Here is a 27,150-nt window from a genome sequence, read left to right on the forward strand (position 1 = left end):
GTTAAGTACCAACAAAGGACAGTCAATGAAGCCTTTGTGAAGTATGGAAATCTTGAGGTGAACTGAATACATATATTGAATTACAGAGAGAGCAAAGTATAGAGGTGTGTTATGTTCTTGAATTGGTTTTAGACCACAAAATCAATGAAGGATCTGAGGCATCTTTGTAAGTAAACTTGCAGGCATTAATTACTCACAATTGCCTGTGCACTCAGAAAAATCTTAGCATCTTTATTTTTGGAATACCTACTTATAAAAAGTTGTTTTTTTTCCCCAGAATGTTCTGTTGGGGAAGAATGTCATAAGATATGTAAAGTACTTATTGTGTTACGTCAGTCTAAACTCATTTGCTTCCACAACATTGTTTAATACCAGATTTCCAGATAACAGGAACTTTTCCCAGTCAACCTGAAGTAAATAGTTATTAATTTATGTCGTGGAACTGTCAGTTTTTGGAGTATCCACAATGACTGTAGTATATGGTGCACAATCCGACTATTTTGTTGTATTGCCCTCTCTGCTGCCCTCTCTGTTGGGGAGGTGTAAATAAAATTTGTTCATTAATGGCTTTCTAAAAGTGAAGATGTGTTAGCCTTACCTAGTGCAATGGACCATAGCGAATCCACAGACTTCAGAAAGCGCTGAAGGATTTCCCATGAGTTTGAGAGCAGGAATGTGGGGGGTTTTTTTGGTTTGGAAGTTCTGGTCTCCTTACCAAAGGAAGGACAGACTTGCCTGACAAGCAGCGGAGCATAGGTTGACTGGACTGAATCCTGGGGTGGTTGGTTCAATGAGGAGAGACTGAGTGGACTCAGTCTATATTCTCTGGAGTTTATAAAGTGAGAGGTGATCTCTCAGTCTCATCAAACATATAAAATGCTCCCTGGCAGGGCAAATGCTGGGAGGTTGTTTCCCTTGGCTGCAGAGGTCAAAACATGTGGTCACAGTCCCAGACAGTGTGACCAACTGTCCTGCATTTTAAGGAATTGTCCCTAATTTTGACTGTTTGTCCCATTTCTCTTATTTCTAGGTCAGTCCATGGGAAAACGAGTCTGGGAGTCTCCCCTTGCCTTTGTCTCTTTGTTTATTGTGAGCCTGCAAACACCTACACACCCCCCCCCCCCCCCCACCTTTCCCGACCCTCCTCCAGAACCTATCTTGCTCCCGTGTCAAAGTTTCCATTATTTTATTTAATAAGAGTGGGTTACTGTGAGACTCTTAAATAGGACGTCTCACTACCCTCGAAGGTCCGGACCCCGCACTGGGCATATGACACAAACCAACTTTGGATACAATTTCAATTTTATATGGAAAACCTTTATGAACCCACTAAGCAACAGTATATACTTCCAACACCAGCTGCTTGGTAAGGCCCACATGCAAAAGCTTGTTCCCGAGTGATCAGTCCACTGGACAAATTCTTCCGCATGACTCCCAGCGATTGACCAAGTCACCCTTCCTGGCTGTAGCTGCAATGTCATAGAATCATAGAATTCCTGCAGTGCAGAAGGAAGCCATTCAGCCCATCGAGTCGACACTGACGCTCTGAGAGCGCACCCTACCTAGGCCCACTCCCCGCTCTAACCCCGTCACCCCATAACCCCACCTAACCTGCTCATCCTTGAGGGCTTTGGTTTTATTACCGCTTTCTGACCCTGGTTTCTTTGTACATAAGGTAATGTCCTAAATTAAGCCATCTGATTGGTTATCAATCCCATCCTGGCAATGCATGCACACCTGGTTATTTCCTATTCTCAGCAGGGGGTGTTTCTCCAGGCACCTTCCAGAAATGGATGTAATTGTTGTACCTTGGTCAGGCAGGAAGAAAGCCATTCATCGTATCCGAGAGGCTATTGTCTCAGTCAGTTTCTGTCGTTGGGGTGTGATGGATCTCTGTGTCTATTCGGAACCCTGGATATGCATTATCCCTTCTCAGTTCCCAAATAACAGAGATTCAGGCTGTGATTTTTGGCAAAGTTTCGTTGAACTTTATTTGTCAGCTTTAGTGTTTCCTGGTAAACTTTGGTTACAATACAAACTTAGGTCAGATTGATTGTCTTTAGCAAATACAGTGGTTGAGTTTAAAATACAAATCGTGGTAATTCTTCAAATCATGATACACAGTACAAAATTACGGATTGACTTAAACAGAAGAAAAATGTCGATTTAGCAAAAGAAATAGCAGCAAAGAAATAGGTTTCAGAAAGTGATAGATTGATTCCAGAATGGATTTTTCCATCCTGGCAATTGATTTTTAAGGCGATCATTATCTTAAAGTCTCGCCTTCTTTTCATCTCTGATTGGCTTTAATTAATTTGTAATTCACTCAATTCGACCAGCAAAGAAATAGATTTCAGAAAGTGATAGATTGATTCCAGAATGCATTTTTCCATCCTGACAATTGATTTTTAAGGAGATCATTATCTTAAAGTCTCACCTTCTTTTCATCTCTGATTGGCTTTAACTAATTTGTAATTCACTCAATTCGACCAAAGTGTCTGTCAATTTTAAGAGCGATATGTATTTAAATATATATATGTGTGATTTTCTCATCGCCTTCAGGGCATTATGACCTTAGGCTGTGCATTACCATGGAAACGGGACTGTCCAGGCTTGGGAAAGCAGCTGCATTTTTATAATACAATGAAGCCTTTTGGCTAGTTGACATCACTGGCCTTGGATTTTCTAGCAAGTCTCAAACAACTTGCAAATGTGAAAATTGAGAGCTTTATCTGATTTATTCCCAGCTATAGTTGCACTGAATTAATGCTTAATAGTGATTTTCAATTAATTATTCTTAAATGAGTTCTCAATTAAACCTTTTATCTATCTCATCGATAGCTAACTAAAAAAGCTGATTTCTATCAGGGTGTCTGGTTGTTAACCACTGCCCCAGTGACATGACCTGACATATCTGTGTGTATTTGTCTCTGGGTGTTTCTGTGTGTGTCTATATGTGTCTGTGGCTGTGTGTGTGTGTCTGTGTGTGTGTGTCTGTGTGTGTATGTATGTGTGTATGCATGTGTGTGTCCTTGTTTAGCCTTTATTTTGAAAAAGTCCCATATCAGTATCAGTGTTGCTGGCTTCAATCAGAATTCGCCCTCCATCCAACGTCGTCTGCACTCCATGTTCCTACCACCCGGTGTTGAGTTCAGGAAATGAAAATTGCTTATTGTCACGAGTAGGCTTCAATGAAGTTACTGTGAAAAGCCCCTAGTCACCACATTCCGGCGCCTGTCCGGGGAGGCTGATACGGGAATCGAACCGTGCTGCTGGCCTGCTTGGTCTGCTTTAAAAGCCAGCGATTTAGCCTGGTGAGCTAAATCAGCCCCTGATGGGATGGGATCGTTGTTACTGTTAAGGATTTTGTACACCTCATGGTCCACCTCACAGCTGGTTATGTTTTAACACAAATATGAAGATAAGACATATTAAAAAAAGGAACAGAAAAAGGCTTTACAGCATGGCAAATACCCAAAATTTCAAAATGCCTTCCACTGCCCTGGTTTCACAATGAGATGAGGAGAAATCTCTGCACTCGAAGGGTTGTGAATCTTTGGAACTCTCTAGCCCAGGGATGACCCATCGTTGAGTAGTTTCAATTCAGAGAGCAATATTTGGGTGCTAAGGAAATCAAAGAATGTGTGGATTGAAAGGAAGTGGTGTCAAGGTTGAAGATCAGCCATAAGCTTATTGTATGATGGAGCAGGCTCAAGGGGCTGAATGGCCTACTCTGCTCCTAGTTCTTATGCGAGTGGCCTGTACTTCGTTCTCTTTGTATCCTTCATGTAGATGATCTAAGCAACGAGGAAGTGAACTCCAAGGAACCAATGAAATTCAGAATGAGTCCCCTTCAGAGCAAGCTGGCATCCATGTTACAGTTCAAGGTAAGGAATAAGAAGCTATCCCAGCAATCTATGAATGTGAGGTTACACTTGCCGTTCACAGGGACTCACTTAATAGCCCAGTTGGTTAGGACTGGGATATCTGCTGATAGGAGATCAGTCTGTTAGTTAAGCACTGATGGTATGCGAGATATTAATGTATCGCAATAATAATCTACTATATATTGCCGTAAACTTTTCTATTGCTGCCCAATTAACTTTCAATAATAATCTTTATTAGTGTCACAAGTAGGCTCACATTAATACTGCAATGAAGGTACTGTGAAAATCCACACTCCGGCGCCTGTTCGGGTACACTGAGGAAGAATTAAGAATGTTCAATTCACCTAACAAGCACGTCTTTTGGGACTAGTGGGAGGAAACCGGAGCACCAGGAGAAAATCCACGCAGACACGGGGAAAACGAGCAGACTCCACACAGACAATGATCCAAGCCGGGAATCAAACACAGGTCCCTGGCGCTGTGAAGCAACTGTGACCGTGCTGCTTGGTGATAGAGTACTTTCTAGATTATCAAATAAAATGGGCTACTGAGGAAAAAGAAGATTCTAGGTTTCATCCTTTCGTGGAGTTTTGACCAGGGACATTTGGAGAATGTCTGTTTAGGTTCATGATTGCCTGTCATTATAAGGAGGAGGAGAAGCAATTGATTAGTGTCTAAGGGTCTGCTGTTGAGAATGGGCTGAGGAAAGGAAAGCTTACAGGAGAAATAAGGAAAGATAGAAACTAGAAACATAGAAAATAGAAGCAGGAAGAGGCCATTTGGCCCTTCGAGCCTGCTCCGCCATTCATTGCGATCATGGCTGATCATCAAGTTCAATACACTGAACCCGCCTTCCCCCATATCCCTTGATTCTTTTAGCCCCCAGAGCTATATCTAAATCCTTTTAGAAATTACGCAACATTTTGCCTCAACTAATTTCTGTGGTAACGAATTCCACAGATTCACCACTCTCTGGGTGAAGAAATTTCTCCTCACCTCAGTCCTAAAAGGTTTACCCCTTATCCTCAAACTATAGCCCCTAGTTCTGAAGTTTCAGACAATGCTTGGCACAACATCGAGGGCCGAAGGGCCTGTTCTGTGCTGTACTGTTCTATGTTCAATCGGGAACATTTTTTCTGAATCTACCCTGTTTAATCCTGATAGAAGTTTGTAAGTTTCTATGATATTCCCTCTCACTCTTCTAAACTCCAATGAATATAATCCGAACTAATTTAGTCTCTCCTCATATGAAAGTCCTGCCATCCCAGGAATCAACTTGGTAAACCTTCGCTGCACTCCCTCCATAGCAAGAACATCCTTCTTCGGATAAGGACACCAAAACTGCCCACAATACTCCAGGTGAGGCCTCACCAATGCCCTATACAATTGCAGTAAATCATCCCTATTCCTATACTCAAATCCTCTCGCTGTGAAGGCCAACATAACATTTGCCTTCTTTACTGCCTGCTATACCTCGTGCAGCGACTGATGCACGAGGGCACCAAGGTCTCACTGAGTATCAACCTCTCTCTATTTACACCCATTCAAATAATAATCTGCCTAATTCAAATAATAATCTGAAAGACTAGCATTTATATCGCACTTTTCACAACCATCAGATGTTTCAAAATGTTTCAGCCAATGAAGTATTTTTTGAAACATAGTCACTGCTCATAACTTCCTGACTCCCCAGCGTTGGATTTTTGGGGGTGCCCCAATGATGCGCTGGGGAATCCCTTTGGAAGGTTCCCGGGTAAAGGTTTATGTTGCAGTTGTTCAGGAGCATTAACTTCCCCTGTACAGGGCAGCACGGTGGCCTAGTGGTTAGCACAACCGCCTCACGGCGCTGAGGTCCCAGGTTCGATCCCGGCTCTGGGTCACTGTCCGTGTGGAGTTTTCACATTCTCCCCGTGTCTGCGTGGGTTTCGCCCCCACAACCCAAAAATGTGCAGAGTAGGTGGATTGACCACGCTAAATTGCCCCTTAATTGGAAAAAATAATTGGGTAATCTAAATTTTAAAAAAAAGAAGAAAAAAAAAAAAACTTCCCCTGTACAATTGCACTGCACTAGGAACCATCCAACACTGTTACCTTCAGATGGTTCCGCCAATGTTAAGTCAATGGTTACTCTGAAAGAGTTTAAAGAAATAAAACCACTTTTAACCAGCATAACACCCAGACCGAGCACCGCATGGGACACCCCCGACACTCTGGACCCTCCCCTCCACAAGACTAATCACTACTGCACCCCTCCCTCAGGTATTTCCAACACCCGCTCCCCAATGGGATTCCCTCCCCCACCCTGCTGTCCCCAACTGCACGAAAGTCCCAATCTGTGGGCCCGACTCTAATTCCCACCCCTAACCCGACACCCCCAACCCAGCAATCTCCGACTCGATCCTATGTCCACCTAACTGCCCTCCAAGATGTCTGACTCCCTTGACCCATATCCCCTGGGCACGACCCCTGACCCAAACCGACCCCCTCCAACCCGGTCCCGACCCAGCTGGCCAACCTGACCCTCCTCAACCCAACACCCCAACCTGACCATCCCCGACTAGACTTGACCCTCCTCTGACTCTACCCCATCCCCTACAACTCGACCCAACCCTCCTGACCCGAACTGTGCACCCCTGATCCGACCTGACACCCCCCAACCCCCCATGACCTGACCCAACACCCCCTTCCCCGACCACCCAAATCCTACCCACTTACCTTGACCACTTACCTCACCCTGGCCTGTCAATTTCACTGGACCCTATAAACTTACCTGTTTTACAGAAGCTAGTGCACTAAAAAAGGGCATGACTTCTCTGCATCCTCTGGAGCTGGTCTGTGGTGGGTCCGGAAGGGAATCTTTCGCTGCAGGCCCCAACCAGCTTTGGCCAGAGGAGGTTTCAACAAAGTTTCCCAGAGTAGATTTGTGCGTTCTAAACTCTTGTAATGCAGAAAACACTGCAACCAAAATGCACACAGCAATCTCCCCCAATCAGCAATGTGATAATGATCAGATAAAATGCCGATTGAGGGATAAACAGTCTTTATCAGTTCGTCGAGATGTAACGAGTGTTGTGCCACATCAGTGCTAGACCTCAACTGCATACAATTTATATAAATGTCTTGGATGAAGGACTGGATAGGATGGTTACCAAATGTGATAATGATACAAAGATAAGTAGGAAAGTAAGTTGTGAAGAGAACATAATAGAACAGTACAGCACAGAACAAGCCCTTCGGCCCTCAATGTTGTGCCGAGCCAACATAAGGAGGCCACAAAAAGATATGGATAGGTTAAGTGAGTGGGCATAGGGAATATAATGTGGGAAAATTGTCCATTTTGGCAGAAAGAATAAAAGAGAAGAATATTATCTAAATGGTGAGAGATTGTAGAGCTGTGAGATGCAGAGGGACCTGAGTGTTTTAGCGCATGAATTGCAAAAGGCTAGTATGCAAGTACAACAAATAATTAGGAAAGCTAATAGAATGTTATTACTTATTGTGAGGGGAATTGTTTGCAACAATAAGGTTATGGTTCAGTTGCACAGGGCATTGGTGAGACTGCACCTGGATTATTGTGCACAGTATTGGTCACCTTATTTAAAGAAGGTAGTAAGTGCATTGGAAGCAGTTCAGAGAAGGTCTATCATACTAATCTTGGAATGGGTGAGTTGGCTTATGAAGAAAGGTTGAAGAGATTAGGTTTGTATCTGCTGGGGTTTAGAAGAGTAAGAGATGACTTAACTGAAACCTTTAAAGATCTTGAGGGGTCTTGACAGGGTGAATGTGGAGAGGATGTTTCCTCTTGTGGGGGAATCTAGAAGCAGGTTAAAAATATGAGTCGCCCATTTACAACAAAGATGAGAAGAATTTTCTTTCTCTCAGAGGTTTGTGAGTCTTTGGAACTCTTTCTAAAAATACGGTGGAACCAGTGTCTTTAAATATTTTTATGGCAGAGGTATTCGGAGTAGCGGGATGCAGATTTGAGGTTACTATAGATCACCCATGATCTTATTAAATGGCGGAGCAGGCTCAAGGGGCCAAATGGCCTACTCCTGCTCCATATTCGTATGTTCATCTAAACATTGGCCAGGATACCAGGGATAACTCCCATGCTACTCTTTGAAATATTGCCATTTACATCCATGTGAGCAGGCAGATGGGGACTCAAATGGCCCTGTGTAGTAATTGTCTCAAATTGGACAATATTTCCCAAATAATCCTCAGTGTGCTAAAAATTACACTGACAATTGATTTAAGATTTTCAGTCTGGCTCACAGTGTAGCACATTTGCATGTGCTGGAAGCTACACATATTAAGACACAAGGCCCTGTTTGTTCTTTGCAGACTGGAAGAACATGTGCACACATTGTGCCTGTTTCAGCTAAACAAAATAAGTGATAGTCATTCGCTGGTTCATTCCTCAGGGCAATAACCAATCAGGGACAGGCTGCCCGATTTAAATTTCAAACAAAGCTTGGCAGTTAACTGTCAGTCACCATTAACTGGTGCATTCTCGATGGTGTGATGGCATGGCTGATGGCAAATGCCAAGCTGCTCAAATCCAAGAAGGGAAATTTTAAATAACTGCCAACGTGTTTGTTTTTGCAATTTGTAATAGTACGAGGAGAGGTTCTGAAATCTAGCAATGATGTCCCGACTACTTGTGATGATTTTATAGCAAAGTAAATGTTTATTGAGAAATAGGGAAAAAATAAAGCAGAATTACACTTAAACAAAACATTGGCTTCACGCAGTACCAACGCGCTAAAACAGTTCCAAATAATCTTAATTTAACTACCTTCAGACCTAATCTTCCCCTGACCTGTTCAGCAACTCCTTATAGATTTTAGAATTTATAAAAGTCTAGTAGGGCAGCACGATGGTGCAGTAGGTTAGCCCTGCTGCCTCACGGCGCCGAGGTCCCAAGTTCGATCCCGGCTCTGGGTCACTGTCCGTGTGGAGTTTGCACATTCTCCCCGTGTTTGCGTGGGTTTCGCCCCCACAACCCAAAGATGTGTAGGCTAGGTGGATTGGCCATGCTAAATTGTCCCTTAATTGGAAAAATGAATTGGGTACTCTAAATTTATTTTAAAAATAAATAAAAGTCTAGTAGTTTTTTACCACACAGTGACATTAATTTATCTTGGTGTGTTCTGAGGTCAACAGCAACTGGTTCTTCAGATCTGGCATTGTTCACCCAGCTTTCTAGGAGTTGAGCAGCTATTCCTGCTCTCTTACGAGATCTGCACCGCCCCGCACCCCCCCCCCCCCCACCCCCCGAGGTTTCAGTATCTCCTTAGATACGTTCTTTCCCTCTGATCTCTCCATTATCTAACTTAGAAATGTTCCTTCCAGAATTGATGAACTCCATTTCTTTACTTTGCCTCTGCATTATTACATTACAGGAAATATTGAAATACATTTTGATGTTGTCACTTAATGCTTACTGAATACCAGCCAACAGCTCTAGAAGTGCAACAATGTTGGAGAGTCCATGAAGATAAATGATGATGGTGGATCCAGACATAGTAATTTGATGCTTATAAGCTCAGATCATTAATTTACTCCAAACAGAAGCTTCCAGATGATTCCCCAAGTCCAGCCTTACCCAGCATCATTATGTGAGCCATTACAAGTTCCATTTTATTGTGCCGGAGTACACAAAGGCAAATAAATAGTGGCTCAGGAACAGAATTGCTCATGACCATTAGTGCAAACATCTTTGGCTTTGATTGACATTTTAAATAGATTCTAACAGAGTAGCATTTGAACATAAAGACAGGAGTAATAGGAGACGACGTAGGCCATTCGGCCCTTCAAGCCTGCTGCGCCAAAGGTTGATCTGATTGTGGCGTCAACTCCATGTTCCTGTTTGCATGCCCCCCCACCCCATTGTGCTTGACTCTCTTGTCAATGAAAAATGTGTCTAACTCAACCTTGAATATATTCAATGACCCAGCCTCCAGTGCTCTCTGGGTCGATAATTCCAAAGACTGACAACTCTCCGAGAGAAGACATTTCTCATCAGTTCTGCCTTAAATGGGAGATGTTAATTTTAAACAGTGCCCCCTTATGCTAGCTTCCCCCACAAGAGGAAACAGCCTCTCAACATCTACCCTGTTAATCTCCCATAGGCTCTTATGTGTTTCAATATGATCACCTCTTATTCTTCGAAACGTCAATGAGTATCGGCCCAACCTGTTCAACCTTTCCTCACAAGACAACCCCTTCATCCCAGGAATGATAGCAGCTCCAACATTCTTTCCATTCACATAGCTGATCAGGAATCTTGCTCACTCCTACTATCTGCCGTTGCCATAGGTTGGAAGGATTTGCAAGTCGAGAATAAAAGGGCAGACCTTTAAATTAGAGCCAAACCGTTGAGGGGTAATATCAGAATGCATTCCTTCCCAAAATGGATAATGGAAATCTGGAACTCTCACCCCAAACGCTGATAAGGCTGGGGTAAACTGAAAATTTGAAGACCGAGTTTTAGATTTTAGTTCGGCAATGGCTACTAAGGGTTATGACACCAAGGTGGATAGATGGGGTTAAGATACAGCTCAAATATGATCCAATTGAATGGTGGAACAGAACTGAAGGGCTGAATGTTGTTCCTAGAATGTTATGTTCCATATAATATCTTTGCTTCACTTTCTGTTGAAGAGACTGGTGACTCGAACATGCAGCCTGGATGACATGAAGGCCATGACTGGAGACCTGCGGAGACTAGGGTTAGCTCCAGACATGCTGATAGAAGGAGATGATTTGCCAAGGCAGAGACGCATCACTGTTGGTAAGAACCATGGAATTCCTACACTGTTAGAAGGAGGCCATTCGGCCCATCAAGTCTGCACTGACCCCCAGAAAGAGCACTCTACGTTGGCCCACTCACCCGCCCTATCTCCGAAACCCCATAATCCCAGCAAACCTGCATATCTTTGGACACTATGCGGCAATCTATCATGGCCAATTCACTTAACCCGCACATCTTTGGACTGTGGGAAGAAAGCAGAGCATCCCAAGGAAACCCACGTAGACATGGGGAGAACGTGCAAACTCCACACAGATTGTCACCCAAGGCCCGAATTGAACCTGAGTCCCTGGCTCTGTGAGGCAGCAGTGCTGCTGTGCTGCTAAAGAGCCAATGACAAGACTGTCACTAGCTTAATAATAAGAGGGACTAGCATAACAGAGGGTGGTCTTATGCTGCAGTGGGTAGTGTCCCAGTCCCTGGACCAGAAGCTCAGGGTACAAGCCCCACACTGGAACGTGATGTCTACAGAAGGTGGGTTCTTAATGTGATCAAACTGGTTGAGTATTGACCTGAAAACCTTTCTAACGCATGCAGACAGGCAGTCGGAGTGGGAGTGGCTCTGGGACAGCCATGCTTTATGCAATGCTGTGCTCCTCAAACTGTAGCCAGCTTCCTTCATGCTGGCAACCAGAAATAGTCATAGGTGAGTGATTTATCTGCCTCACGACACAAGTCACACTGAAATTCGACTTTGGGATCGCTGCTGGTATTTTGCCGGACTCATTTAATGCTGTACATTCTGTGAATCCCTGGATTTTCCATCGTTCCTTTCCTGTCAGTGGCATTTCTAACTACAGAGATTGTGATCTCCTGGGCATGAGCAGAGAAGGTGCTGGTTCACAACTTCCTGCGGCAACTGTCCTTTCCCTCAATGACTAGATTAGAAATTGGCTTCTTTTGCTGCGTATTGTGTGAAAAGTACACTGGAGTTTGCTAACAGAGTGTGGGAATTGTGACAGCTTTGCTGGGCTAGAATATATTAAGGAATGGGGTTACGGGAAGAAGACAGGAAAATGGGGATGAGAAAGATATACGCCATGATCGAATGGCGGAGCAGACTCGGAGGACCAAATGTGCTAATTCAACTCCTATATTTTATGGTCTTATAGAGGGTTGCAGGTAGGTAGATAACATTCAGATTAGCGTTGATCTCATTTAACGCCAGAACAGGCTGGAAGGGCTGAAAGGTCTCCTCTTCCTCCCTGTGTTCCATGGAGGAGAGGGCAGCCAACCTGACGCAAGATTCTTGGGCAGTGAGCCTCAGCAGTTGGTAGCATTCTTGTTGCTGAATCACAAGGTTCCGGGATCAAGACCACACTCAGGAGCTTGAGTACAAAGTCTTGGTTGACACCCAGGTGTAGTGCTGAGAGAAGCTGTACAGCCAGAAGGTGCCATCTTTCAGGTGAGACTTTATACCCAGGCCCCATCTGACTGCTCGGGTAGATGCAAGTGAGCTCATGCCAGTGGAGTCTTCCTGGCCAATATTTCTCCCTCACATAAAAATGATTCTCGCATTGTTGTTTGTGGGGGTTTGCTGTGCGCAAATGTGGTGAGCGGCTACACTTCAAAAGTATTTCATTGGTGAAGAGCACTTTGAGATGTCCAGTGGTTGTAAGGAGCGCTATATAAATGCAGTTCTTTATTTCTGATATTTACAATTCAAGCCAAACCAAATAAACGTTCAGCCCAAGATAAGAAAGCAGGTCACTAAATCAAAAACCGCATCAAGTGAGTGTCAGGCAAGGGTTGCTTTGCGTCAAATTGTAAAGGCATACAGTGCTTATACCAAAGCTTCAACACATCATGGAGCATCAAGGACATGCCCCAAACACCCCCCCCCCCCCCCCCCCCCCCCACCCACCACATAAATTAATGTTGCTGTGAGCCCTGTGTGTCTGACAGAGCCTGGTTTGCACATTTAAAAGCCTGTATGTGATGAATGGTATCAGTAGCTGCTGTAACGGTACCTTATCTTTAATGCATTGGCCCTTTAAGACCGGGCTTGGAACCCTGGGGTACTCCGCCTCTGGCTCTGACCCAGGAAACGGTATATAAGATGAGGCTCACTCGGCAGCATGTAATGAGCACACTTCTCGGCTGCTGTTCAGTTCTCAGATGATTAAAGCCTTTGAATTACCTATCTTCTCTCCTGTGTCATAATTGAGGGTATTTCACTGTAACTGGCTCAAAATCCACTTTTCCACCTTCGGTACAGATGTCACCCTGGGAGTACAATTTCAGCCCCATAGTTCCTTACTTGGTCATCAAAACTCTCCAAGTAAACAGCACTCAACCCACTCAGTTTTTGGCAGTGACTTGACACCCCCTCTGCTGGCCACCAGCTACATCATTCACGTAAACAATATGCATAAGACAACACTAAATGGAGCAGCTCTCCCACATCATCTGCCTTCAGCCATTTGGCAGGCTGGCTTTAGGAGCAAACAGCAGCCCTTTATGTCACCGGATATTTACTGTAATGTTCGCACAAAGTCAGCACAACACGCCGCAGGACAGTGGCTGCAGACAGAAAACCTGAAGAGCAACAGCCCCTGCATAGGACTCACATTAATCATAGAATTTACAGCGCAGAAGGAGGCCATTCGGCCCATCGAGTCTGCAGTTGCTCTTAGAAAGAGCAGCTACGTAAGCCCATACCTCCACCCAGCAACCCCACCTAGCCTTTTTTGGACGCTAAAGGCAATTTAGCATGGTCAATCCATCTAACCTGCACATCTTTGGACTGCGGGAGGAAACCCACGCAGACACGGGGAGAACGTGCAGACTCCGCACAGACAGTGGCCCAAGCCGGGAATCAAACCTAGGACCCTGCAGCTGTGAAGCAACAGTGCTAACCACTGTGCTATTGTGCTGCCCTGATATAAATGCTCTGATATTTACGGAACTTGCATGTTGCGAATTGAACAGTAGGTGTCTCACACCATGGGAATAAGCACATTGCAGCAATGACACCTCTTCAGTATTCTTCTTTAATGGAGGTGTCCTCAACATCAAAAGTTGTTTTTAGAAGCATTCGCCACACCAACATGGGAGTTTGACTAGACATAGCGAACTCAATGAGTTCTGTAAGGTTGTCAATTGTGCCAAATCCTGAGCACCATGAGCCGGAATTGAACTTCTCCATATCTTTTTCAAATATGTATTTTCACGGGTGTGGACATTGCTGGCCAGGCCAGCATTGGTCGCCCATCCCTAATTGCCCATGAGAAGGTGGCGATGAGCCGCCTTCTTGAACCGCTGCAGTCCATTTGTGCCGGTACACCCACAGTGCTGGTAGGGAGGGAGTTCCAGTATGTTGACCCAGTGACAAAAATCATCAGCAGGGATAGGGAAACTTCCACCGACTCTATCCTGCTTTTTCTTTCAAACCATGGTTCGAAAGTGAAAGAACAGCATTTCAGCCTAACCTTCCTTTTAAAAGTGCCATTTTGTGCTCTCTGCACACGACTGCTGATGGCTCAAGTCCACACACTCCATTAGCAATGAATTGAAGTGGTTGACATGATAATCTATAATTTACACATATCCCAAATGGGTCCTTTTAGTAACTGCATCCAGTTCATGTGCGTGAATGGAATAGCAAAAGGTGCAGTGTATTAAACAGTCTCCCACTTTATTGATTTGAGAAGTTCTACGTTACAATATATAAGGGTGAAATTTTAAGAATGTTCCAAGAGTATTTTGGCCTCAGGACAATATCTTTGTTTTTCAGCATCCTATGTACCACTGTTAGCTGATCAGAATGGGAATATTAATGAAACGGTAAGTTATATGTGCAATGCCTCCAAAAGATGTATGTACTGTTATATGAAATTTGTCCAACTGGTCATGTCTCTGTGAGTATAGCGGAGCATAATTGGGGCAGGAGGAGGCCGTTCACTCCCTCGAGCCTGCTACACCAGTCAGTAAGATCACGGCTGTTATTCCGCCTCAGCTCCACTCACCCACCCAATCGCTCCCTGCCTGTTTCTTGTTAAGAGTGATCTTCTTTCTTCAGGTGGACACTGAGGAGCTAAGGGACAAATCTCTAGAGGAAATGAACACGGATGAGGTTTGCGAATGGTTCAGAAGTCTCGGACTAGAGAACAGTATTCCTTCTATCAAAGGTGACATAAACTCTAAGAATCATGCTATCCAGTCACCGTAACATTTTATAAAGGACTGTATAATGTTCCTGCCTTTCCCATTTTAACCCCCTTAGCCCTCCCTCCACCTGCTGACTCCTCAATCCTCCTTAAAGAAGTCAATGAACGGCTTCCACCTCCGAGCGAGCCCATCAGCCGACCCCCTCAGGACGGGCTTGACCTTCTCCAGGCTCAGGAATTCCACCAGGTCACTCACCCACACTCCCGCTTTCGGAGGCTCAGAGCCCCTCCATCCAAGCATCAGCCTCTCTCGACCCCTAGTCTCCAGGGTCTTCTGACCTCTAGACTCCTTCACCCCGAGCACCTCGGACATTACATCCACAAATCCCTGCCAATGTTCCTTTAGTTTCGGACATGCCCAGAACATGTGGACATGATTGGTGGGCCTCCCCATGCACCGCCAACAACTATCCTCTACTCCCTCAAAAAACCTTTGCATCCGTGCTTCTGTCATATGTGCTCTATGAATTACTTTAAACTGAATGAGGCTTAGCCTCGCACATCATGAGGACACATTCACCCTCCGCAGGGCCTTGCCATCTCTGCCTGCTCCACATTCTCCCTATGCGCCTGAATTGAGATAAAGATAAACTCCCCCCTGACTACCGCCTTGAGTGCCTCCCACAGCATTGCAGGTGTGACCTCTCCCATATCATTCAGCGCCACATATCCCCAAATGGCAGCCCTGACCCGCTCACACCTCATCCCCCTTCAACCCCACATCCAGCCTCCACTGCAGGACTGGGCACCCCTCCGATCCGCTCGCAAATCCACCCAGTGCGGCCCGTGGTCAGAGACCACGATTGTCGAAAACTCCGAGTCAACCACCCCCGCCAGCAATGCCTTGTGCACCACAAAAAAGTTAATCAGGGAGTACACCTGACCTCCTTCGTTTTACCTTAAGTTAAAGACGCAGTCCCAAAACATAACAATCGTATAAATGTTATAATTGCAACAGAGTGTCAATCAAACAAAGTTTGACACCCATCCACTTTCCAACAGTGCCAGTTCCTCAGGGCACTGCCACTGCTCAAAATCTTTCCATAATACATCCCTACCCCATGTGACCAGATGGTTCTCCTCTACAGCAGAGGTTCTGAAACTCTTTCATCCTGAGCCATTGAAGCAGGGCAAAGACCCTATGACTCTTCTACCGGTTATACTCCACCCACTTTAATTTGCCACCATGAAAAGAAATCAGCAGACTTAAGTGGGGTGTATTAATGTGTGCTATTTGGCTATTAACTATCTAAAGTAACTTATTAATTCACATCAGAAGTATAGCCCTTTTGACATTATAAACATTCATACCACAAGAGAAAATGCTTGCTTGAAACAGTCTAATATTTCTTAAAGGAACATCAAATAATCCTATTTTGAGAAACAGAAAAATAACTCATATCTATATCAATGAACAAAATCATCAGTCACAGAAATCTCGCTTATAAAACGACATTGTTATTGCTCCCACTCATGACAACCTCTGCCACACACACTGAGAGCCGGCTGGTTGCGTGACATTCCATGAGTGGTGGAGATGAGGGTTCTGCTCTCTTCTCTCATTGCTCTGAATCAGTGAGTTGCATTTCGAACCAGCCTGAGGACCACCTGGAGCACCCTCGGGGACCACCAGCGGCCCACCGACCACATTTTGCGAGCCACCGTGCTCGACTGTAGTCAGAAGCCAAAGTAAGGTCACAAGTTTCTCCTCTCAAGGGCTTTGTACTAATTGGAATGTGTTAAATTCCACTTTTCATTTCTGCCGCTCAGAGGCAAAATTGCAAGGACACCAGTTAGTGTCGATTGACCCGGACACCCTTGACCGACTCCAATTAAGGACAGCAGAGGAGAAAGAGATCCTGCTGTCTTCGATTTACAAAGAGCTCCATCCGTTGGATACAGCCAGCCAGACCCTTGACAAACTGCTCGGTAAGGAGAGACGTGGTAGCAGAATAAGGGCAGTAATGTCACACCAGAAAGTCTACTCCTGCCTTGCATGGAGCTGCAAAATAGTCGGGGGTTTTAAAGGGGAAAGTGTAAAATTTGGCGTGGGGTTAGAGTCTGAATGAGAGAAAGAGAAGCAGCAAAACAGAAGGGGGAATGTCGACTGGGTGATGGGAAAAGGAAGGGAAGAAAGTTAGAAGAAAAGCCAATTGATGTCAGAGAGAAAAGAGACATTTGAAGATGACAGACAGGATAGAGTTCAGAAGACATAGAACCTGTAGTGCAGAAGGAGGCCATTCAGCCCACTGAGTCTGCACCGACCCTCTGAAAGAGCACCCTAGCTAGACCCACTCCCCTGTCCTATCCCCGTAACCCAATAAACCCCACCTAACCTGCACATCTTTGGACTGGAGGGAGAAAACAGGAGCAAACACATGCAGACACAGGGAGAACGTGTAAACGCCACACAGACAGTCACCCGAGGCTGGAATTGGACCTGGGCCCTTGGCACTGTGAGGCAGCAGTGTTAACCACTGTGCCACCATGCCATCTCGTGATGGAGGAAAGAATTGCCAGAGAAGAGTAGCAACCTTCATATTACGACACGTGAAGATTAATGTGACAACACTTGACTTGTTTTATATGAATTTCCTTTCTCTAGCTTCTGAACTTTAACCCATTGACATGTCTGAAATGTATTGAAGATAAATGGGTTAATGACTATGGAAACAGGAAGAAACGGCATTGAGCAACCTTACGTTAATTGGGTTTAATCTCAAAGCCGCACAATCAATGAGAAACTGAAACGTTGCTCTGAGGCTGATACAAGATATACAGAGAAAGACTGTCCCCATGTTGATTCTGAATTGTGTTACACACCACACTGGGTTACACGCCACACTGGATGCTGTCACCAGCTTACGCTTGGATCTTGCAAAGCTAGCAGCATTCTCGATGTATGTTTGACAGATTTCTTTGCTGCCGTCACCAGGGAAATCTTTATTGCTGCCTGACAGGCTTTAACATATCCAGTAAGTTTACTCAGGTGAAGTCACTGGCTTCCTGAGAATCAAGCATTGAGATCTGCTGGCACTGCCACACATCTTGGACAGTGTAAGACCTGCCCTTGATGCTTTCAATGGTATAATTAATTTAAAGAATGAGAACATTAATTAGGCATTTGCAAATTACCTTAATGAATCCATGAATGGGAGTCAAAGGGACACCTTTTCAACCTGACAAAACCACAGCCTAAACATGCTTCCATGTTGTGGTCTGAGGTGCCACCTAGTGCAATAACTGCTATGCTAGAAAAACGTCCAGGAGGAAACTCCATTGTATGAAAATATTAATACTGGAAAGTGACTAAAAATGGTTTAGCCTCAGAGAGGGAGAGCGAGAAGTAGTTCCAGCCCTCAAAGGAAAATTCTGTTCAGCAACAGTCTGTGTGATGCATTTTTAATCATCTTGCAATGAGTCAGAATATATCCGGAGTAGAGGTTGGACAGCATTTGAGGTCAGGCATGACTCCATTGCTGTGCCAGGCAGCGAGGCACCAGGACCATCAGAAATTGGTCCTTGGGCCTCTTCCCCATCATTCTGGGGAGCTGTTGATGCTAAATGGGTTCCCATGGGAACTGCTGCCTGCCTAGGGCCCGACCGATTTCACCTGGTGCTGAGGTTTATAGGTAAGACCAAAAAAGGGGAGCTGGTTATTCGATATTTGATTACGGGTGTTTGGTATCTGTTAGAATAATTGAATCTCTACAGTGTAGAAGGAGGCCATTCGGCCCATTGAGTCTGCATTGACCCTCTGAAAGAGCAGCCTAGCTAGGTCCACTCCCCCATCCTATCCCCGTAACCCCACCTAACCTGTACATCTCTGCACACTAAGCGGCAATTTAGCATGGCCAATCCACCTAACCTGCACATCTCCGGACTGTGGGAGGAAACCGGAGCACCCGGAGGAAACACACGTAGACACGGGGAGGACGTAAAAACTTCACACAGACAGTCACCCAAGGCAATCAAACCTATCCCTGCTGCTGTGAGGCAGCAGTGCTAACCACTGTGCCACCCCTTCTATGTGTTTGATTAGTTAGTCCTGGATGTAGTTAACTAGAGAAATTAACTAAGTTGTATACAAACAGCTGTAAGTGCAAGTACAGACATTTTAATGTACTGAATAAAATTCCGACACATGTAGAACCAGGTATGTCATCACTGCATATCTCTGAGATTATTTTTTAAATTCATTGTTATGGGATGTGAATATTGCTGGCTAGGGCAGCATTTGGTATCCATCCCCTACTTGCCCTTGAGAAGGTGGTGGTGAGCTGCCTTCTTGAACCGCTGCAGTCCCTGAGGTATTGGTAAACCAACAGTGCTGCTAGGGAGGGAGTTTCAGGATTTTGACCCAGCAAGTGACGGAATGGCAATATATTTCCAAATTAGCATGGTGAGTGACTTGGAGTGTAACTTCCAAGTGGTGGCGTTCACATGTCCCTGTCCTTCTAGATAGTAGTGGTCATGGGTTTGGAAGGTGCTGCCTATGGAGCCTTGATGAGTTCTGCAATGCATCTTGTAGATGGTACACATGGCTGCTACCGTGTGTCGGTAGTGAAGGGATTGAGTGATTGTGGAAGGGGTACCAAGCAAGTGGGCGTATGCTTTGTCCTGGATAGTGTAGAGCTGAGTGTTGTTGGAGCTGCACCCATCCAGGCAAGTGGGGAGTATTCCATCACACTCCTGACTTTTGCTTTGTAGGATGAGGACAGGCTTTGGGGAGTCAGGAGGTCAGTTACTCACTGTAGGATTCCTAGGTTCTGACCTGATCTTGTCGCCACAGTATTTATATGGCTGTCTAGTTCAGTTTCTGTTCAATAGTAACCCCCAGGATATTAATAGTGGGAGACTAAGTGATGGTAATGCCTTTGACTGTCAAGGCGCGATGGTTTGATTCTCTCTTGTTGGAAATGGTCATTGCCTGTCACTTGTGTAGCGCGAATGTAACTTGCCACTTGTCAGCCCAAGCCTGGATATTCTCCAGGTCTTGCTGCATTTGGACATGGACTGCTTCATTATCTGAGGAGTCATGAATGGTGCTGAACATTGGGCAGTCATCCACAAAGATCCCCACTTCTGACCTTATTTGGGAAGGAAAGTTATTGATGAAGCAGCTGAAGATGGTTAGGCCTAGGACACTACCCTGAGAAACCCCTGCAGTGATGTCCTGCAACTGAGATGATTAACCTCCAACCACCACAACCATCTCCCTTTGTGTCAGGTATGACTCCAACCAGCAGAGCGTTTCCCCCCTGATTCCCATTGATTCCAGTTTAGCTAGGGCTCTTTGATGTCATAGAAAATGCTGCCTTGAAGTGAAGGGTAGTCACTCTCACCTCACCTCTGGACTTCAGCCAAGGCTGCATTGAGGTCAGGAGCTGAGTGACCCTGGCGGAACCCAAACTGAGCATCAGTGAGCAGGTTATTGCTGAGTAAGTGCCGCTAGATACCACTGTTGATGACTTCTTCCATCACTTTACTGACGATTAAGAGTAGACTGATAAGGCGGTAATTGGTCGGGTTGGATTTGTCCTGGTTTTTGTGTACAGGACACACCTGGGCAATTTTCCACATTGCTGGGTAGATGCCAGTGTTGTAGCTGTACTGGAACAGATTGGCTAGGGGTGCAGCAAGTTCTGGAGCACAAGTCTTCAGTTCTATGACCGGAATATTGTCAGGGCCCAAAGCCTTTGCAGTATCCAGGGCCTTCAGCTCCTTTTTGATATCACGTGGAGTGAATTGTATTGGCTGAAGACTGACATCCATAATGCTGGGGACCTCCGGAGGAGACCGAGATGGATCATCCACTCGGCACTTCTGGCAGAAGATTATTGCAAATGGTTCAGCTTTGTCTTTTGCACAGATGTGCTGGGCTCTTCATCTCCATCATTGAGGATGAGGATATTTATGGAGTTTCCTCCTCCAGTGAGCTGTTTAATTGTTCATCACCATTCATTCACGGCTGGATGTGGCAGACTACAGAGCTTAGATCTGATGCTTTCGTTGTGGAATCGCTTAGCTCTGTCTATTACTTGCTGCTTATGTTGTTTGGCACACAAGTAGTCCTGTGTTGTAGTTCACCAGGTTAACACCTCAGTTTTCGGTATGCCTGATGTTGCTCCTGGCATGTCCTCCTGCACTCTTCATTGAACCAGGGTTGATCCCCTGGCTGGGTGGTAATGGTAGAGAGGGAGATATGCCAGGCCGTGAGGTTACAGATTGTGGTTAAGTACAATTCTGCTGCTGCTGGTGGCCCACAGCGCCTCATGGATGCCCAGTCTTGACTTGCTAGATCTGTTCTTTGCTGTTGTTTCCATTGCCTAGGTCGATGTCCATCCGGTTTCTTTCTTTTTTATTGACTTTTAAGACTCAACCCCATTGCTGTGGATCTAGAGTCACATGTAGACCAGACCATGTAAGAATGGCAGATTTCTTTCCCAAAGGACATCAGTGAACCAGCTGGATTTTGCATTGCTTGATCGCTATCATTAGATTTTTAATTCCAGATATTTATTGGATTAGAGTTCCACCATTTGCTGTGGTGGGATTTGAATCTGGATACCAGAGTATCTTGGGTCTCTGGATCACCATGTAGTGACAATACCTGTATGCCACTAATTACAATCATAGTCCGGAAGTGGACTATCCGGCAGATGTTTTGTGGAATCAGGTGTAACCCAAGAAAGCTTCCCAAATCCATTCCACTATTAAATAGGATCATGGTTGATCTGTATCCTGAGTTCATCTACCCATCTGGGCTCCATAATCCCTCATTATTACTCTGAATTCCTCAGGGTAGTGTCCTAGGCCTAACCATCTTCAACATTGACATCTCTTCCATTGTAAGGTCAGAAGTGGGGATGTTTGCGGATGACTGCACAATGTTCAGCACCATTTGCAGCTCCTCAGACACTGAAGAAGCCCATATCCAAATGCAGCAAGATCTAAACAATATCCAGGTTTGGACTGACAAGTGGCAAATAACATTTGTGCCATGCAAGTGTCAGGCTATGATCATATCCAAGAAGAGTGGATCCAACCATCACCCCTTTACATTTAGTAACATTACCATCGTTAAACCCTGCCCACTTTCAACATCCTGGGAGTTACCATTGACCAGAAACTGAACTGGACTAGCCATATAAATATATGGCAACCAGAGCAGTCAGAGCCTACGAATCCTGCAGCGAGTAACGCACCCCCTGGCTCCCCAAAGCCTGTCCACCATCTACAAGGCAACAAGTCAGGAGTGTGATGGAATACTCTCCACTTGTCTGGGTGAGTGAAGCTCCAACAACATTCATGAAGCTCGACACCATCCAGGACAAAGCAGTCCGTTTGATTGGCGCCCCGCCCATAAACATTCACCCCTCCACCACTGACACACGGTAGCAGCAGTGTGTACCATCTACAAGATGCATTGCAGGAATGCACCAAGGGTCCTTAAGCAGCATCTTCCAAATCCATGGCTACTCACTATATCATCCAGAAGAACAAGGGCAGCAGATATGTGGAAACCCCACCATCTACAAATTCCTCTCCAAGACACTCACCATCCTGACTTGGAAATATGTTGCCGTTCCTTCACTGTCACTGGATCTGCTGGAACTTGCTCCCTAACAGCACTGTGGGTGTACCTACAGCACATAAACTACACCGGTTCAAGGAGGCAGCTCATCACCACCTTCTCAACGGCAATTAGAGATGGGCAATAAATGCTGACCTAGCCAGCGAAGCCCATATCCCTCGAGCGAATACAGAAACAAATTACTGTTGCTAAGCAAAAATATATCAATTTCAGATTTCTAATTTATTAATTGAAATGCCATTGAATTGATTTGATTTGATTTATTGTCACATGTACCGAAGTACCCTGAAAAGTATTTTTCTGCGGCCAAGGGAATGTACACAGTACGTACATAGTAGACAAAAAAGAATAATCGACAGAGAACATTGACAAATGGTACATCGACAAACAGTGATTGCTCACAGTGTGGAACAAGGGGCCAAACAAAGCAAATACATGAGCACGAGCAGCGTCGGGCGTCGTGAATAGTATTCTTACAGGGAACAGATCAGTCGGAGGGGGAGTCATTGAGGAGTCTAGTAGCTGTGGGGAAGAAGCTGTTCCTATGTCTGGACATGCGGGTCTTCAGACTCCTGTAACTTCTGCCTGATGGAAGGGTCTGGAAGAAGGCAAAGCCTGGGTGGGAGGGGTCTCTGATAATGCTGTCTGCATTCCTGAGGCAGCGGGAGGTGTAGACAGAATCAATGTGACCATGGCAAGCTTGTGTGATGCGTTGGGCTGAGCTCACCACACTCTGCAGTTTCTTGCAATCTTGGACCGAGCAGTTGCCATACCAGGCTGTGATGCAGCCGGATAGGATGTTCTCTATCACACATCTGTAGACATTTGTGAGAGTCGATGCAGACATGCCGATTTTCTTTAGCTTCCGTAGGAAGTAGAGACATTGCTGGACTTTCTTGACTGTTGCATAAACGTGAGTGGAACTGGACAGACTGTTGGTGATGGTGACCACCAGGAACTTATCGACCATCTCCACTTCGGAGCTATTGATGCAGAGGTGGGTGTGTGACTGCTTTTTGTATGAAAGAGTTCCATACTTCTACCATCCATTGCGTGTGATTCCAAATGTCTCTTCCAAATGGCTTAGCTCCGTATTTAAGGTCACATCCCCTTGTCCTAGGCCCAGCTGCCAGCAGAAAACATTTCTCTCCATTGACTCTCTAAATTACCTTCAAAATCCTAAAAGCCACAGTCAATTCACCTGCCAACCGTTTATATTCCAGGAAATACAAACCCTGCTAACAACATTCTGTGAATTTACACTGCTCTCCTTCCAAGGTCAATGTACCCCTCATAAGGCGCAGTGCCCAGACCTAGTTACTGCACAAGACACCCAGTAGGCCCAAATCGAAAGCAGCAGACTAGAATGGTAGAGATTGCATTATTCAATTAGCCAAGGAGTTAAGAGGGTTTTGGAAAAAGGCATAATTCAACAGGCAGCACGGTGACACAGTAGTTAGACCACTCTAGGCTGCTGCCTTCGATTTGGGCCTCCTGGGTGTCTTGTGCAGTAACTATGTATAGGTCTGGGCACTGTACCTCAAAGCGTCAGGGAATCGAGTTCAATTCGGCCATGGGTGACTGTGTGGAGTTTGTATGTTCTCCTCATGTCTGCGTGGGTTTCCTCCGGGTGCTCTGGTTTCCTCTCACAGTCCAAAGATTTGCAGGTGGATTGGCCATGCTAAACTGCCCTTTAGTGTCTAAAGATGTGTTTAGGTGGGGTTACGGGGATGGGGGAGGCGGTGGGCCTAGCTGGGGTGCTCTTTCAGAGGGTTGGTGCAGACCCGATGGGTCGAATGGCCTCCTTCTTCAATGTAGGGATTCTATTGTTCTATATTGGCGGATTGGCCATACAATAGCACAGTGAGGACAGTGGGAGATGTCAGCGTGTACAGTGGGGGGGGAGGGGGGGGGGTTGTCTGTATGGAATAGGATGCATGTAGTGGACTTTTGGGAAAAAAAGCAGTTACAGTTTGCAAATTGCACTAATCATCTGGAAACACTCAATCTATTCGACCTGCTTCCAGTAGGACTTGTTCAGAGGAATGTTATGAAGGGTAGGTTATCTTATTACAGATTTTCATTTGAAGACCTTACAGGAGTTTCTCCATGTTACATTCATCTTTCTAGTTAGTTCAACGTTCTCACTCGCCCTTCAGCTCAATTGCTCCATCAACATGGAATCACTTGAGTGGCCCTGAGTGGTATGGAATCCTCATTTGAACTCTAACGCAGCTACTCAATTTATGATGAGCAAAGTGACTCCAGTTACCAAGTAAACTTGAAGTTTTATTGTTGTTTGAGGTGTGGGAAGGTTGCCTGTGATATCGATAGGACAGCACCTTTCCTCTGTTCAGGCAGCCATGAGCATTTCCTGTTCTAACCAACCAACATTTTTTTTACTCCTCACTGTCCATTCAAGAGACTATGGGTCCTCATGATATCGAGGGATTTACAGCTGCCCTGGCAACCCTTAGTGACTCTCAGTCATCAGATTGGGGCAGCCATCAATCAAACCACCCCCATAACAGGTGAGGAAAAACCATGAATGAAATGTATGTTTCTGCTTTTATACAAAATAGAACTGTGGGGTTTTAACATGAACAGGCATTACAAATTATCTCTTCAATGAGGAGTTATGGAGCTGCAGATACATTTGCAGAAGCATTTTCGCAAGGAGCGAAGACTATGGCACCCTGGATTAGCATTCAGGGATAATGTGGACCTTTCTCATTCATTACTAGACACGGTAGCACAGTGGTTAGCACCGTTGCTTCATAGCGCCAGGGTCCAAGGTTCGATTCCCGGCTTGTGTCACTGTCTGTGCGGAGTCTTCACGTTCTCCCCGTGTCTGCGTGGGTTTCCTCCGGGTGCTCCGGTTTCCTCCCACAAGTCCTGAAAGATGTTAAGTAATTTGGACATTGTGAATTCTCCCTCAGTGTACCCGAACATGCGCCGGTGTGTGGCAACTAGGGGATTTTCACAGTAACTTCATTGCAGTATTAATGTAAGCCTACTTGTGACAATAATAAAGATTATTATTATTAGATAGCTGATAATGCTAAAGTTGAGAAAGAATGTTTTACTCGGGGGGGGGGGTTAATGTTGCCCTCAATGAATCCCTGTCTTCCTTGTTAGAAGGTGCTGTTATCTGGCAATACTCCAGATAGACCAGATATATAATTTGAATATTGCTGCAAACAGACATGTTGCTAGGAACTCTTCATCTTGCACTCATCAGAACAAACACAAGAACAGCAGGGTCGGGATTCTCCGACCCCCCCCGGGGGGTCCTGATGATTTCTATACTCTGTCCAATGAGGGGGGGCTCCTGATGATTTCTATACTCACTACGCTCCGCCCCAACCCCCATTAATTGTATGTTAATTCTATTGTTACAATACACAGGAGGACATTGTTTAACTAACTACTTGAATTACTTATAAAGAGAGACTGATCTCCAGGTGTCCCTGGAGAAGGAGCTCATGCTGTCCACTGGCATGCTTGAGGCCTTCTGTGTCTGGTGGGCACCACAGGGGCTGGAGTGCTTCCTAAACCCCCAAAATGACATTTTGTTTCAGGTTGCCAAGTTTCCTTTAAACCAGTGGTTCTCAACCTTTTTTAACCCATGGATCCCTTTTCCTCTTAATTTTTTTTTGTGGACCCCCATAGCCATTCCACAGAAAAAAAAGCTTCTTATATTTTTCTCTAACAAAAAAGTAAAGGAATTGTATCAAATATTAAAGAAATAGTAAATGATTATGCTTTATTTTGAAGGAAAACTAATTTATTGCAAATAAACATATTTAACAATTAAATTCTATAGAGCATTATGTACACTAGTAAATAATTCATAATAAACCATTTTAAGATAGGCCTAAGTGAGTAATTAAGAAAAAAATGCAGATTTATTCAATGAGATCCCTGTGGTTGATGCTGCTCAGCGAGTTTTTTTATATTCGGCTCCATCGCGGTCAATGATAGTCGAAGATCACCCTTTTTCACAATGTCGAGTTTATTACGAGCTTTTGATAATAAGTGAAGAACACGACTAAATCCTGATTCAACAAGGTAAGATGATGGAAAAGCTATAACGTAGAGCTGTGCTTTATCCCAGAGTAGTGGGTACTTTTTAGCAGTGCCATTTGTTTTCCATATATTATGCTTCCCATTTTTGAATTTTGCATGCAATATTTCATCACTTTGTAATTCAATGAGGGTCTCCTGTAAAGAAATGTCTACATCGGTAGCATTAACTTCAAAAGGAATTGCCACCCAAGTTGGTATATCCATCATGAGTAGGTCACTAAACCGAGCTTGCATATTTTCATGCAAATTTTCCAAATATTCAGCATACAATGCAAGGTCATCATCGTGCAAATCGCTGCTAATCGAGGTCAAACAAGGAAACTGTTCAAATGCACACCGTCTGATATTCATTTTGTACAGCGGCAGTTTTCTCAGAAAAGTACCTTTACTGGATATGAGATCAGAATGTTTTCCTTGGAGCTGTTTATTAAGTAAATTGATTTTTTCAAATATATCAGATTGGTAAACTAATCCAAGGGAGATTAGTGGGACAATTAGGGCCACAGCAAATGCACCTTTTTGGTTCTGAGCTCCTTCAGCCCTCAAGGTAAATTAGATAGATTATAATCTCTCTTTGACCTTTGTCAGTGCGAG

General features: G+C 44.8%; 1 protein-coding gene across 1 annotated transcript in view; it reads left to right on the forward strand.

The window, feature by feature from the left end:
- The window catches only part of LOC119971330, a 121,400-nt gene that overhangs the window by 43,689 nt on the left and 50,561 nt on the right, over positions 1-27,150 (forward strand). Inside the window, exons 2-7 of the mRNA XM_038806738.1 lie at positions 3,793-3,887; positions 10,554-10,683; positions 14,438-14,487; positions 14,723-14,831; positions 16,641-16,799; positions 24,890-24,998. Of these exons, the coding sequence (XP_038662666.1) occupies positions 3,831-3,887; positions 10,554-10,683; positions 14,438-14,487; positions 14,723-14,831; positions 16,641-16,799; positions 24,890-24,998 (614 nt within the window). The 5' untranslated portion in view covers positions 3,793-3,830. The remainder of the gene's footprint in view (positions 1-3,792; positions 3,888-10,553; positions 10,684-14,437; positions 14,488-14,722; positions 14,832-16,640; positions 16,800-24,889; positions 24,999-27,150) is intronic.

Source organism: Scyliorhinus canicula, chromosome 1 (assembly GCF_902713615.1).
Source record: "Scyliorhinus canicula chromosome 1, sScyCan1.1, whole genome shotgun sequence".
In the NCBI taxonomy this organism is placed as follows: domain Eukaryota; kingdom Metazoa; phylum Chordata; class Chondrichthyes; order Carcharhiniformes; family Scyliorhinidae; genus Scyliorhinus; species Scyliorhinus canicula.